The sequence below is a fragment of the Lycium ferocissimum genome, unplaced genomic scaffold (assembly GCF_029784015.1).
Source record: "Lycium ferocissimum isolate CSIRO_LF1 unplaced genomic scaffold, AGI_CSIRO_Lferr_CH_V1 ctg16000, whole genome shotgun sequence".
Lineage (NCBI taxonomy): Eukaryota > Viridiplantae > Streptophyta > Magnoliopsida > Solanales > Solanaceae > Lycium > Lycium ferocissimum.
Genome location: NW_026716362.1, coordinates 4,211 through 17,090, shown reverse-complemented (window position 1 = coordinate 17,090; position 12,880 = coordinate 4,211). Strand labels below are relative to the sequence as shown.

The window sequence follows — 12,880 nt, the reverse complement described above, 5'->3', positions numbered from 1 at the left end:
GCAAACACAATTTGCCACGTAAAAGAAATCGGGAAATTTTTAATACTCTAAAGGTTTGAAATAGGTACCGAAAAGTTGCCTAAACAAAAAATTCAAAAAATGTTTAAGGACTAAAAGTTTTTGGGCCTTTCTAAAATCTTCTAGCCCTGTAAAAGGCCATTTTATCCGTACGTAAGATATAGTCATAATTCAGAAAAAAAGATATTAGCGAATTATAAGAAAAAAAGTTAATTAAGAATTGAATGGACCTAGCTATAAGTTATACCCCATTGTGTACATCGTGAATTTTAATCAGTCATCTTGATCTAAGTAAACCTTTTTTTCTTCAATACGGATCTTTCTTCACACACCTGCACCACTCTTCAAATATCCAAAATAGAAAAGAAAAATATACGATCTTTAATTCGCTCACTTTGTTTAGATCAAGAACAATCAAATGATTTGTTTCTCTTCTTCGTTTGTTACTTGTTAGGTTAAAAAGTTATCACTCAATTAATGAAACATAACAAATTATTCATTAAAAAGGGAACTATTAAAAAATGAATCTAGTCTTTGAAAGTTCTTCTGCCTATCTCCATTTCTTGAACATTTTTTTTTTTTTTTTTTTACCAAATTGAATATCCTTGCTCCACAACAAATCGGAATTAAGCATGTAAAACAAAAGAAATTGTTAGTTACGTAAGGACCTCTAGAAGAGCTATCCAATTATAAATTCATCAAGAAAGCTCGATATTTCAGTAGACATTGAACATAAATACTATTATTATAGTAATAACTAACAAGACTTAGACGGGTGTGTTAGAACAAGAATGATAATAATAAAAGAAATCCAAAATAAACTTCGCTTTTTAGAGGCACGTTAAGACGTTTCTGAAGATACTTTAGCCCTCCCACCTAGCAAACTAATAAATAACAACTCTATCTTCGTGATTCAACTAAGCACAACAAGTAAGATTCAAGAAAGTTGCTCTTTATTCTTTAACTGGTGATTTCACCTTTTGATCAATGTCTCTCTAAAGTTTTAAGAGAAATTGTTTTCTTCAAGTGCTTGCCTTTTCCAAAAGAATGAAACACTATTTATAGGATAAAAAATTACATAACATAAAAGTTTTCATTAAATAGGATTTAAAATAGGTTCATGAATTTTTCTTAAAATACATGCAACTTTCATGTAACTTTCAAGAACCTAAAACGTAAAATACTTAATGAAGAATGTATCTTCAAATTCACATTCATTTAGTTTGAAAAACTTTTGTCATATGAAATGTTTCAAAATTAATTAAAACATTAACTTAACAATCCCCCACTTGTTTCAAGAAATTTTGAAAATATTTTGAGACATTAATCTAGTAATATGCATCAATAATGGTGTCTTTTGACTTGAACCATTAGCTAGTGAATACATTCTAAATCATTGACTACTTAGTGAACGAATCTTGAACCTAGGTAGATCATTAAATGAAGTAGAAAATTTCCACGCACATTACTATGTTCCCGTGAAAATCGTAATCCTTCGACACCTGACGCCTACGTGTCCTAATCCTTTAAACTAAGTGCTTTAAGATTTCCGTTAAAAATCTTATCAAGCGGCCTCCACTTCGCACTTAGCGCGGTGAATTCATCAAGAGACCTTGCATACTCCGAACAAATAGTCTACGAATTCATTAAGAGAATTTAATCTCATCCCTCCTTACGCAAAGTGTCGGTAATCTATCAAGAGGTCTTACACACTCCAACCGATACCGGTTTATAGACTCTATTAAGAGAATATAATCTCATCCTCCTCTACAATAGGAATATTGGTAAATCTATCAAGAGTCGTCGACTAACTCCAACCGAGATCGGTCTTATAGATTTATTAAGAGAATAGAATCTCAACCTATGCAAATTTACTCACCTTGAAGAAATGGAATTTTTAGTCACGTGCTCCACAATTGTAACTTTACTTGTTTTTCCTTTGAACCTAAGATTACATCATTAGGTAGGGTTACCATAGCAGCCAATAGTTTACATGCTTTATTCCCATCCCTTTGCTGCTATTACTAACTCTTTGCCTAATCCTTTTTAGACAAAATCCGCTAGATTAAATCTAGACTTCACATATTGAAGCGATATTATGCCATCCTCCAATAGTCTTCACATGATTGTGTTTGAGACGAACTTGCCTCGATTTGCCATTGTAACAATCACTTGAAGCCCCGAAAATAGCGGTTTATTATCACAATAGATAGTCAAAGGTGGCATTGGCTTCTCCACAGAATATCTACATACTGAAGCCGCCCAGCTTTTCTCTTCTCCACAGACATAGCTATAAATTTCGACTCCATGGTTGAGTGAGTAATACATATACCCCGGCTTCTTTGATTTCAAGAGATTGCTTGCTCTAGCCAAAGTGAAAATCCAAGCAAGAATAGATTTAGAGTCATTTGACTTAATTCAAAGTAGATCACTATAGCCTTCAATAATGGCCGGAAAGGTAGAATAATGTAGGGCATTATTAATGTGCCCTTTAGATACCTTAAAACACGAATTAAGGCATTCCAATGTTCAACTCCTAAGTTACTAGTAAACTTGCTCAAAGTTCCTACCGCATAACCAATATCCGCTTTGGTACAATGTATGGCATACATAAGACTTCCAACAATGCGAGAATACGTCAATTGATCAAGAACGGCCACTAGAGTTTCGCACTAGTTTGATGCTTCCAGATCAAATGGTGTAGGAGCAGGCTTGTCATCAAAAATGACCAAACCTCTTCGAACTTTCTCAAATATAACTTGCTTGAGTAAGAGTCAAAGCATTAGTCGATCTCACAATTTTTAATGCCCAAAATTACATCGCTTCTCCAAGATCCTTCATTTCAAAATCGAGAAGCAAGAAATGATTTTGTTTCTTTAACTTTTCAATATCGGGCCAAAAGATCAACATGTCATCCACATAGGTATTTATCAGATTATAACTCCGCAGTTTTCTTGAAATTTATCGAATATGCATATATCGCCACCATTGATTGAGTAGCCATTAGAAATCATGACCTTTCTAAATTTCTCATGCCATTGCTTTGGAGCTTGTTTTAATCCATAAAGAGATTTACGAAGCTTACAAACTTTATGTTCCCGACTGTGAATGATGAACCCCTCCGGTTGTTTCATGTAAACTTTTCATCTAGATCTCCATTCAAAATGTGGTCTTCACATCCATTTGATGAATTATCATATTATGAATTGTCGCTAAAGCAATTAAGAGCCGAATAGATGTCATCCGAGCTGGGTGCAAAGGTATCAAAATAATCAATATCTTTTCATTCGAGTAAAACCTTTTGCTACCAAGCTTGCTTTGTACTTATCTATAGTACCATCGATTTTAATTTCTTCCTAAAAATCCATCTAAAACCAATAGGTTTACACCCCAGTAGGAAGATCTCGACAAAATCCATGTATCATTTGACATGATAAATGCATTTCATCATCAATAGCTTCACGCCGTAAAGGAGCATCATGGGAAGATATCGTCTTTGATAACTTTCAGATCTTTTTCAACCAAATAGACTTGAAAATCGTGTCCAAAGTTCTTTGGTCGGGCTGATTTTATCTGCGCCGATGGCTTTCTTCCATCGACTCAATTGTTTTCCTTTTAAGAGGAGATGTAAAAGAAAAAGAACTTGCATCTTGTCCTAAAGATTTTTTTCCTTAGGAAATATATGCTAAAAAAAGTTAGCACGTAAGGATTCAATAATTGTGTGATGACTCGAAGTCTCAAGATTTAAGAATCTATAAGCCTTACGTCCGAGAATAACCAATAAACACACAATCTACTCTCTATAGCCAACCTTAGCCAAATGTTGATCTGGGTAATCTAACATGAGCCAAACAACCCCATACTTTAAAATAATTTATATTTGGCTTTCGATTCTTCCAAAGTTCATGGATGCCTCAAGTTTCTTGGAAGGTATTCGATTCAAAATATGACAAAAAAATAAGGCTTCACCACAAATTTCCAGCATACCAGATCCATAAAGCATAGAATTAACCATTTCTATGAAAGTCCTATTTTCCTTTCGCTACACCATTTTTTTGTGGTGTATAAGATGTAGTCAAATGTTTTTCAATGCCTTCTTTTTCACAAAAATCAATAAAATCTGATTTTAAATATTCTCCACTTGAATTAATCTTCAAACTCAATTTATTTTCAACTTTTGCTTTATATGTTTTGAAAGTCTCAAATGCCTCATATTTTGTTCTTAATGGAAAGACATATGTATATCTTGATTAATCGTCAATGAAAGTTATAAAATATCTCTTTCCATGACGTGACAAACAATCCATCTCACGGATATCGGTGAATTAATTCCAAAAGTGTGGATGTTCTTTCAACCGTCTTAAAAGGTTTCTTTGTTATCTTGCATTTACTACAAGTAAGACACTTAGTAGTATGATCTTTTCCACAAATCCCTTAATTAATCCATTTTTTCACCATAAGTTGTATGGATCTAAAATTCACATGACCAAGACGTTCATGCCATAAATCTAGAGACTCCACAATATAAGCGAAATATTTTCATTATCAATATTGAGTTTGAACATTCCATTTTGTAGCATAGCTTTTCCAACAAATATGCCATTTTTAGACAAAAGATAAATTTATCCGCTCAAAAATCATTCTAAAACCATGCTTCGAAGAAGCGTGCATTCGACACCAAGTTCTTCCTAATTTCAGAACATACGCAATACGTCCATCGCCGTGACTATCTTTCCGAAGTAAACTTCAATTCAACGTTCCTTTTCCCACAACCTTAGCAGAGGAGTTTCCCATATACAAAACTTTATCGTCCCCCACTAATTCATAGGTCTTGAAAGCATTTCGATCACACCGATATATGACGAGTTGCGCCGTGTCTATCCACCATTCCACTTGATTTCACCTACAAATGCTTCGTAACCATTGCTACAAATTCATCTTTTCTATGGTTATTTGCCTTTTCTTTCTTCTTTTCAGCTTTAAGAATTTTACAATCACGCGCATAGTGACCAAATTTGTGTTGGTAACATTCAACTGACTTAGAATTGGTACTAGTGCGCTTGAAATTAACTTCTCTCTTTGCCTTCGAATTTTCTTATTAACAATTCCTTCTTGGTTGATTTTTCTTCAACCACGAAGCCATGACGGGTTCCTTCAAAATATTATTGTCACGATATTGAGTCTCTTGTTCAATTTGCAAATGTTGCAACAATTGCTCCAAGAGTCAAATCTTCTTTCTTGTGTAAGAGTTTGCTCGTATTCTTTCCAAGAGGAAGGAAGTTTCGAGACAATAGCACCAACATGAAAATTTTCATCAAGAACAATTCCAGTAGATAGCAATTTTATTAGCTATAAGTTGGAATTCTTGCACTTGTTCGTTGATTGACTTATCATCAACCATTTTGAACTCCATATAGTTTGAAACAAGAAATTTCTTTGAACTCGCCTTTTCCGCCAAATAGATATTTTGAGAGTGTCCCAAATATCCTTAGCAAATTTGCACTTGGTATAATATTGATCATAAAATTTGTTAGACATTCCTCCAAGAATATAATTCTTACATAAATAATCATCATCTTTCCACTTGGCAATTTGTTCTTTAATCAAAGTAGCCTCGTCGTCACTGCTACCTCGGAACAGTGAGCATTAGGACAAGGTTGTTCAAGAACATATGCCAACTTCAATCTTCTTAAAAAGAATTCCATCTTTCCACGCCATCTAGGAAAGTCTTTGCCATCGAATATTTCAAAATTAGGATTGGCGTAGATGGAACACCATTTAATGTTGATGTAGTAGCCATAGAGACAACTATCTTCAAATTGTTAGAACAAGAATGATAATAATAAAAGAAATCCAAAATAAACTTGCTTGGCTTAGAGGCACGTTAAGACGTTTCTTGAAGATAGTTGGAGTCTCTCCCACGAGCAAACGGAAGAATAAATAACAACTCTATCTTGGGATTCAACTAAGCCACAACAAGTAGCATTCAAGAAAGTTGCTCTTCTATTCTTGAATTGGTGATTTCACCTTTGATCAATGTCTCTCTAAAGTTTTAAGAGAGAAATTGTTTTCTTCAAGTGCTTGCCTTTTCCAAAAAGAATGAAACACTATTTATAGGATAAAAAATTACATAACATAAAAGTTTTCATTAAATAGGATTTAAAATAGGTTCATGAATTTTTTTTAAAATACATGCAACTTTCATGTAACTTTCAAGAACCTAAAACGTAAAATACTTAATGAAGAATGTATCTTCAAATTCACATTCATTTAGTTTGAAAAACTTTTGTCATATGAAATGTTTCAAAATTAATTAAAACATTAACTTAACAGGGTGTAGTCTCACCAGGTCCACCATAAACAACATAACTAAAAGACTTTGAACCTTCCGAAAGTCGTTTAAATAAAACCTTGTACATAAAATGATTATCCACAAGTGTGATTACTCTATGTAGGTAAACTGTTCCTCCTGCCTCGTCTATAATTGCAATGCTCCTACAATAAGCATCATAAGCAAAGTTTTCACTGGGAAAAAGCTTGAGCCCATTGGTGGCTTAGGTACACACAGTGGACTATATACAACTCCTCCCCACTCAACATTCGTAGCAAAACCTTCCAAGTCAGTGAACATCCATTGTGGCCAAAAACCAATTTGTTCATAGTTTTCTTCCATTAAAAACCACCAATTTCCATTGGCTAGATCCTTATTTGAAAAAAAAAAAAAAAGAATGTCAATGTTAGTATTTATATGCCTCTCAAATTGAGATCCATATACTTGTATATACATGATAAAAATTAAAAAAAAAAAAAAAAAAACTACACAATAAAAATAAGTACAAAAGTACCCTCTCAATGTACATTGTGTCCTCCCCTATCTTCACCCCACGTTGTGAAAGATGGTCTTCGTATGACATATCAAGAGGTATCTCAGTGTTTACTATTATGAAGCCAGGACATAATGTGTTGAAACAATGAATTTTACCTGCCTAAAAAACATAAAGACATATCTTATACTTGAACTCTCGCACATGAAGGAAAATAACTAAACAAAAAGATATAGTAGTTTCATGATCTCTAGATTGAAATCATCAAAGTATTAAGACAAGTTACACGAAAATGTATGAAAAGTCTAGTTTTATTGTCCCCATATAATGTTGGATCCACCTAAAATACGAACCAACGACATTGTAATAAGTGAGTATATATGGATTTATAATAAACTTTCTAATTGACATCTTAGAGATATTCTTTCAATCAAACAATTAAATTACGGATAAAAAGGTGAGTTAAACTTACTCTCCAACCAACTTGCAAGACATCCGACCCTTTATAAATTTTTAGTCGACAAGCACTATGTTGTTTGCCTTCAACGTGAGGATTGTACAAACTAGTTGCCATTCCAGCACCCGCAAATCATATGGATCTTTTCGAGTTTGAACTATTGCACGCTGAATATTAAAAATAAAAAAAATAAAAAACTTTTATATTAACTTGTACGTATTACCCAAATTAGCCCCTATATAAACACTGAAACCGTAAGTTATTTTCTTTCTTTCAGATTACAACATGAGGTTCCAAAGCCCAACCCCTAAGCTCGAAAACTTAATTAACTATTTTTATATCATGTATGCCTATCTCAAAAAGGTAAATGCATAGACCTTGACATCACAATTTGGTATTTTGAAAAAGAACTCCTGATTGTAAATTAAACTATAAGGATAACTTATTGCATTGATTACTTCAAATCCAATTAGAAGAAACAGATTAGGAAAGCAATCACAAAACCGAAAAGTAAAACCATGACAATATTTCATAGTCATGTACCTTATATCCTTGTGACGATATGTAGCTTCGTTTTTGCTCACTACTCATGTTATTGCTCTGCACAAATGTATTGCAATATATGAGTTTTGCCACGATAATTGAAAACTAAACTTGTTTATGTTTGTGCATGGAATTGTTTTTCTCATCTATAAATAAACGAATATATATATATATATATATATATATATATATAGAACAATGAATTCTCATGTTTGGTATCAATTATTCAAGCAAAAGCATTAAATTGTTCATAAATTATCTTACGCCAACAAATTGAGCATTGAATTTGACATTTTTAAAGCGGTGGCATACTTCTTTGTCTAATAAGATCATCCTTGTAATTCTCTTAATGGGAACGGTTCCGGAAGGACAACCTCCATCTTTTGACCATATTGTCGATGACCTACTAGTTGTCGAGGCATCTGAGTTTTGCTTTATCCTAGATAAAGTAGGTTTCATCTGTTCAACCAAATGTTTATTAAATGTCAACAATTCCATATCCTTGTCCCTTGACCAAAAACAAATCATTTGTACAAAAAAATTAAAAGTAAAAAGAGAGTAGAGATATGCCTTAGGATGAAAATTATGGTCCTTCGACAAGGGGTGATCAAACGCATGTTGTTTGTAGAAATCTATACAGTCATATATATCTCCATATGTAGTCTGTGAACAAAAAAATCATAAATAATTTACCTCAGTTACAGTAATTATACATCTTGATATTCCATATGTACCTTTTAAATACAAAACAAAATCAATATAAACAATTATTACGAAATGACGACACTAGTATCTTTTTAAAAATATACTGACATTCGACTTTTCAAGTCGAATAAAGTTTTCATCTACCATTATTATGCATTTGTTTGCATATATATATATATATATATATATATATATGTATATGATGTACCGCTGTTCAATTTTCAAATGAAACAAAAATTTACCCAGAAAAAATGAATGAGGAAGAAAGTAAGGTTCGTTTAACCAAAAAAAACAATGTGAAAGAGGAATTTTCCCCTGGTAAAGGTGATATTATCAACTAATACTGTCTCATAAGATTTACAAATACTATGAACACAAAACGAATACCTTAATTGTTTTGATTGCTGGCTTGTTCAGAAGTAATAGTTGTTTCTCTAACTCCATATCCTCTAATTTGGATATCTTTTTTTCTCCTTGTACCTCATTACAACACAAAAGGAAATATAGCACCAGCAAAGTTTGTTGAACACTTCTTTGATGCCTCTTGAATTCAATCATTTTTTTGTAGGCATGAACATAAGGTCTTTTAAAATAAAAAATCAAACTAATTAACATAACAAGAAAGCTCTAAACACTTGACTTGATTACTAGGTGTATAAGAACTTTGCTAATGCGAGGTGTTATATAAAGGTGTAGAAGAGATTAAATTGGCTACTATTCAAGATATTAAATTAATATAATCTTCTTACCTATGGTAATTAACAGAATCTGCAAAAGCTGTATTTAATAAATGTCCATTTCTCATTTTTAAGTAATATCCAAAATAACAATCTGAACATATATTTCATCAGATTTGACTAAATTTACAAAGGTTTTTCAATTGATGAAAATTGATCATTCACATTTATATATAATCTGAAAAGAATTTCTAACCATGTATTATCACTCCCTGTATCAAAATTTTGGAGAAATTTACTTAGCCTCTTTAGCTCTGCTTAGTAACTGGATTTCTCTATTAAAGTATTTTGAGGGATTGCCAATTTCTTGGCCTAAAAAAAGAATGAAAAAAATAAAGAGAAAGAAGAAAAGAACTTGACACACCAACTTTGAATAATTCTGATAATAAAATGAATAAAATATTAAAGTATTCATCCAATGATATTATTCCTATAGATGGTCTTTGGTATTTTCCTAGTCCCAAGTCAAAAAACTTCCTCTTCTCTCTCCTCTCATCTCTTATTTTCTCTCTCCTCTCATAAGTAACGGTAAGTGACCTCCTCCCCCCCCCAACCCCCACCCCACCCACCCCAACCGGCGACCGGCGACCACCACCACTGTTTCCGGCCGGCCAGATCTCTTTCTCTCTCCTCTGTTCTCTCTTTTCTCTCCTTCCTTTCTTGTTTTTTTTTTTTTTCCCTCTATCTTTGACCGCCTTTTGATGGTTTTCGGGCAATTTACGCACCGGTGGTGAACGATTGATTCCGGTCGGTGAGCAGTGATTCCGGTCGGTGAACGGTATTTTCCGGCACGAACGGTGTTTCGGCGGCAGCGAGAGATTTCTCGGTGGTGAACGGAGTTTTACTTACTTGGAGTTGGTACCTCCAATAGCCCATTTCCGTCACTTAGCCTTATAAATTTTGCCTTGTAAATTTTTGCCTGCTTGCCTAATTGAATACCTATTTCTTTGCTTATAGACTATTACTAACGTGTGCTCTAGTATTGATCTTTCGTTGTCTTAGATTAACCTTTCACTAGCGTATATTTGCTTTTGCTTGGCTTTGGTGAGGGATGGTAGACTAGGGTCATGTTCTCGGTTGGGATCGGGGACTAGGGTTGGGGGGCTAAGGGGTTGAGGAGCCTCTAGATTGAGAGTAGGGTCTTGGAATATTGGGACTTTATCGGAAAGTCCATAGAGTTAGTTAAGATTCTTAAAAAGAGGAGGATTAATATAGCTTGTGTCCAAGAGACTAAATGGGTAGGACCTAAAGCTAAGGATGTGGACGGGTACAAGCTTTGGTTCTCGGGCAAGTCGAGGTATAGGAATGGGGTAGGGATCTTGGTAGATAGTGAGCTTAGAGATCGAGGTGGTAGAGTTAGGGAGGATCAACGACGGGATGATGGCGATTAAGTTAGTCGTTGGAGGGTTCACCTTGAACATTATTAGTGCTACGCGCCACAAGTGGGTTTGGACGAGGAAGTAAAAGGCGCTTTTGGGAGGACTTGGACGAAGTGGTGGTAAGTATACCGCCCTGCGAGGAAGTTATTCATAGGAGGAGATTTCGATGGGCACATTGGGTGTTTCGAGGGGTTATGACGAGGTGCATGGAGGATTTGGCTTCGGGGACAGGAATGGTGGAGGAGTCTCACTCCTGGATTTCGCAAAAGCTTTTGGATTGGTGGTAGCCAACTCGTGTTTTCCGAAGAAGGAGGAGCACTTGGTAACCTTTCGTAGCTCAGTGGGCGTGACGCAAATAGACTTCTTGCTTCTTAGAAAAGATGATAAAGGCCTCTGTAAGGCTAACAGGTCATATGAGTGAGAATCTTATGACCCAACATAAGCCTACGCGGTAATGGATTTGGAGGTAAGAAGGAAGAAGAAGAAGAAGGTTGTGGATGACCGACCGAGGATTAGGTGGGGAGTTTGACTCCGTCTGTGCCCTAGAGATGGGGGAGAAGTTGATGGCTATGGGAGCGTGGGATAGTAGGGGGGATGCGAGCGATGTGGGATAGGACGGCCGGTGATTCGGGAAGCGACTAGAGAGGTATTGGGGGTCTCACGTGGCCGCCGTGGTGGGCACCGAGGGGATTGGTGGTGGAATGGAGAAGTCCAAGGGAAGGTAGAAGCAAAGAAGCAGGCATATATGAAGCTGGTAGATAGCAAGGACGATGAAGAGAAGCGGACGAATAGGGAAAAGTATAAGATGGCGAGAAAGGAGGCGAAGTTGGCAGTTTCGGCAGCTAAAACGGCAGCCTTTGAACGCCTTTATGCAGAACTAGAGGACAGAGAGGTGGGGATAAGAAGCTATTTAAGCTTGCCAAGGCGAGAGAGAGGAAGGCACGCGACTTGGATCAAGTGAAGTGCATCAAGGACGAGGATGGCCAAGTGTTGGTACGGGGAAGACCGCATTAGACGGAGATGTCAGTCATACTTTCATGAACTCTTGAACGAAGGAGCGGACAGAGACATTGTGTTGGGAGAATTGGAGCACTCTGATAGGCGTCGCGACTTTGGTTATTGTAGGAGTATAAAGGTTGAGGAGGTTAAAGGAGCTGTTCGTAGGATGCGCAGGGGAAGAGCGACGGACCCGACGAGATTCTGGAGAATTTTGGAAGAATGCGGGCGAGGTAGGCTTGGAGTGGGCGACTAGATTGTTTAATGTCATTTTCAAGTCGGCGAAGATGCGGAAGAATGGAGATGGAGTACAATGATTCCGTGTACAAGAACAAGGAGACATTCAAAGCCGCAATAACTATAGAGGTATGTGCTAAGTCACACTATGAAAGTGTGGGAAAGGGTGGTGGAAATGAGGGTGAGGAGAGGTGTGTCTATTTCAGAGAACCAGTTTGGTTTCATGCCGGGGTGCTCGACTATAGAAGCCATTCATATTGTAAGGAGATTGGTGGAGCAGTATAGGGAGCGGAAGAGGGACTTGCGTATGGTATTCATTGACCTAGAAAAGGCCTACGACAAGGTGCCGAGAGGTCTGTGGAGATGTTTGGAGGCTAAAGGTGTACGTGGTGTACATTAGAGCGATAAAGGACATGTATGATGGAGCTAAGACCGGAGGTAAGGACGGTAGGAGGAGACTCGGAGCACACATTACGATGGGGTTGCATCAGGGATCAGCTCTTAGCCCGTTTCTATTCGCCTTGGTGATGGATGAATTGACGCGACAAATACAAGGTGAGGTGCCTTGGTGTATGTTGTTCGCGGATGACATAGTCACGATTGTGAGACTCGCTACGGAGTTAACGATAAGGCTGGTGGAGGCAGAGACGTTGGGTAAAGGATTTAGGTGAGTAGGACCAAGGCACGAATACTTGGAGTGTAGGTTCGGTGGCGTACCGCGTGAGGGGGGATGGATGTGAGGCTTGGTACCGGGCCATTAAAAAAGAAAGGAAGTTTCAAGTACCTTGGGTCTATTATACGGGGGAAGATGGGGATATCGACGACGATGTCTCACATCGTATTGGTGCGAGGTGGATGAAATGGAGACTCGCCTCCGGAGTCTTTGTGTGATAAGAAAGTGCCTCCAAAACTTAAAGGCAAGTTCTACAAAGTGGTGGTTAGACCGACTTTATTGTACGGAGGGAGCGGAGTGTTGGCCGGTCA

General features: G+C 36.4%; 2 protein-coding genes across 2 annotated transcripts; both read right to left on the bottom strand.

Moving 5' to 3' along the window:
- Window positions 1-6,356: 6,356 nt before the first annotated feature.
- On the bottom strand, window positions 6,357-7,909 carry LOC132042537 (protein neprosin-like). Its single transcript, XM_059433057.1, has 5 exons — window positions 7,843-7,909; window positions 7,315-7,466; window positions 7,129-7,182; window positions 6,864-7,004; window positions 6,357-6,721 (listed from the first exon to the last, which is right to left on the bottom strand). Exons 2-5 carry the CDS (start codon window positions 7,414-7,416, stop codon window positions 6,497-6,499), a joined length of 522 nt encoding a protein of 173 aa, XP_059289040.1. The 5' UTR covers window positions 7,417-7,466; window positions 7,843-7,909; the 3' UTR covers window positions 6,357-6,496.
- A 188-nt stretch (window positions 7,910-8,097) lies between these two features.
- On the bottom strand, window positions 8,098-9,313 carry LOC132042536 (protein neprosin-like). The gene is made up of 3 exons (XM_059433056.1): window positions 8,935-9,313; window positions 8,413-8,505; window positions 8,098-8,301 (listed from the first exon to the last, which is right to left on the bottom strand). Exons 1-3 carry the CDS (start codon window positions 9,160-9,162, stop codon window positions 8,098-8,100), a joined length of 525 nt encoding a protein of 174 aa, XP_059289039.1. The 5' UTR covers window positions 9,163-9,313.
- Between the last annotated feature and the right edge of the window lie 3,567 nt (window positions 9,314-12,880).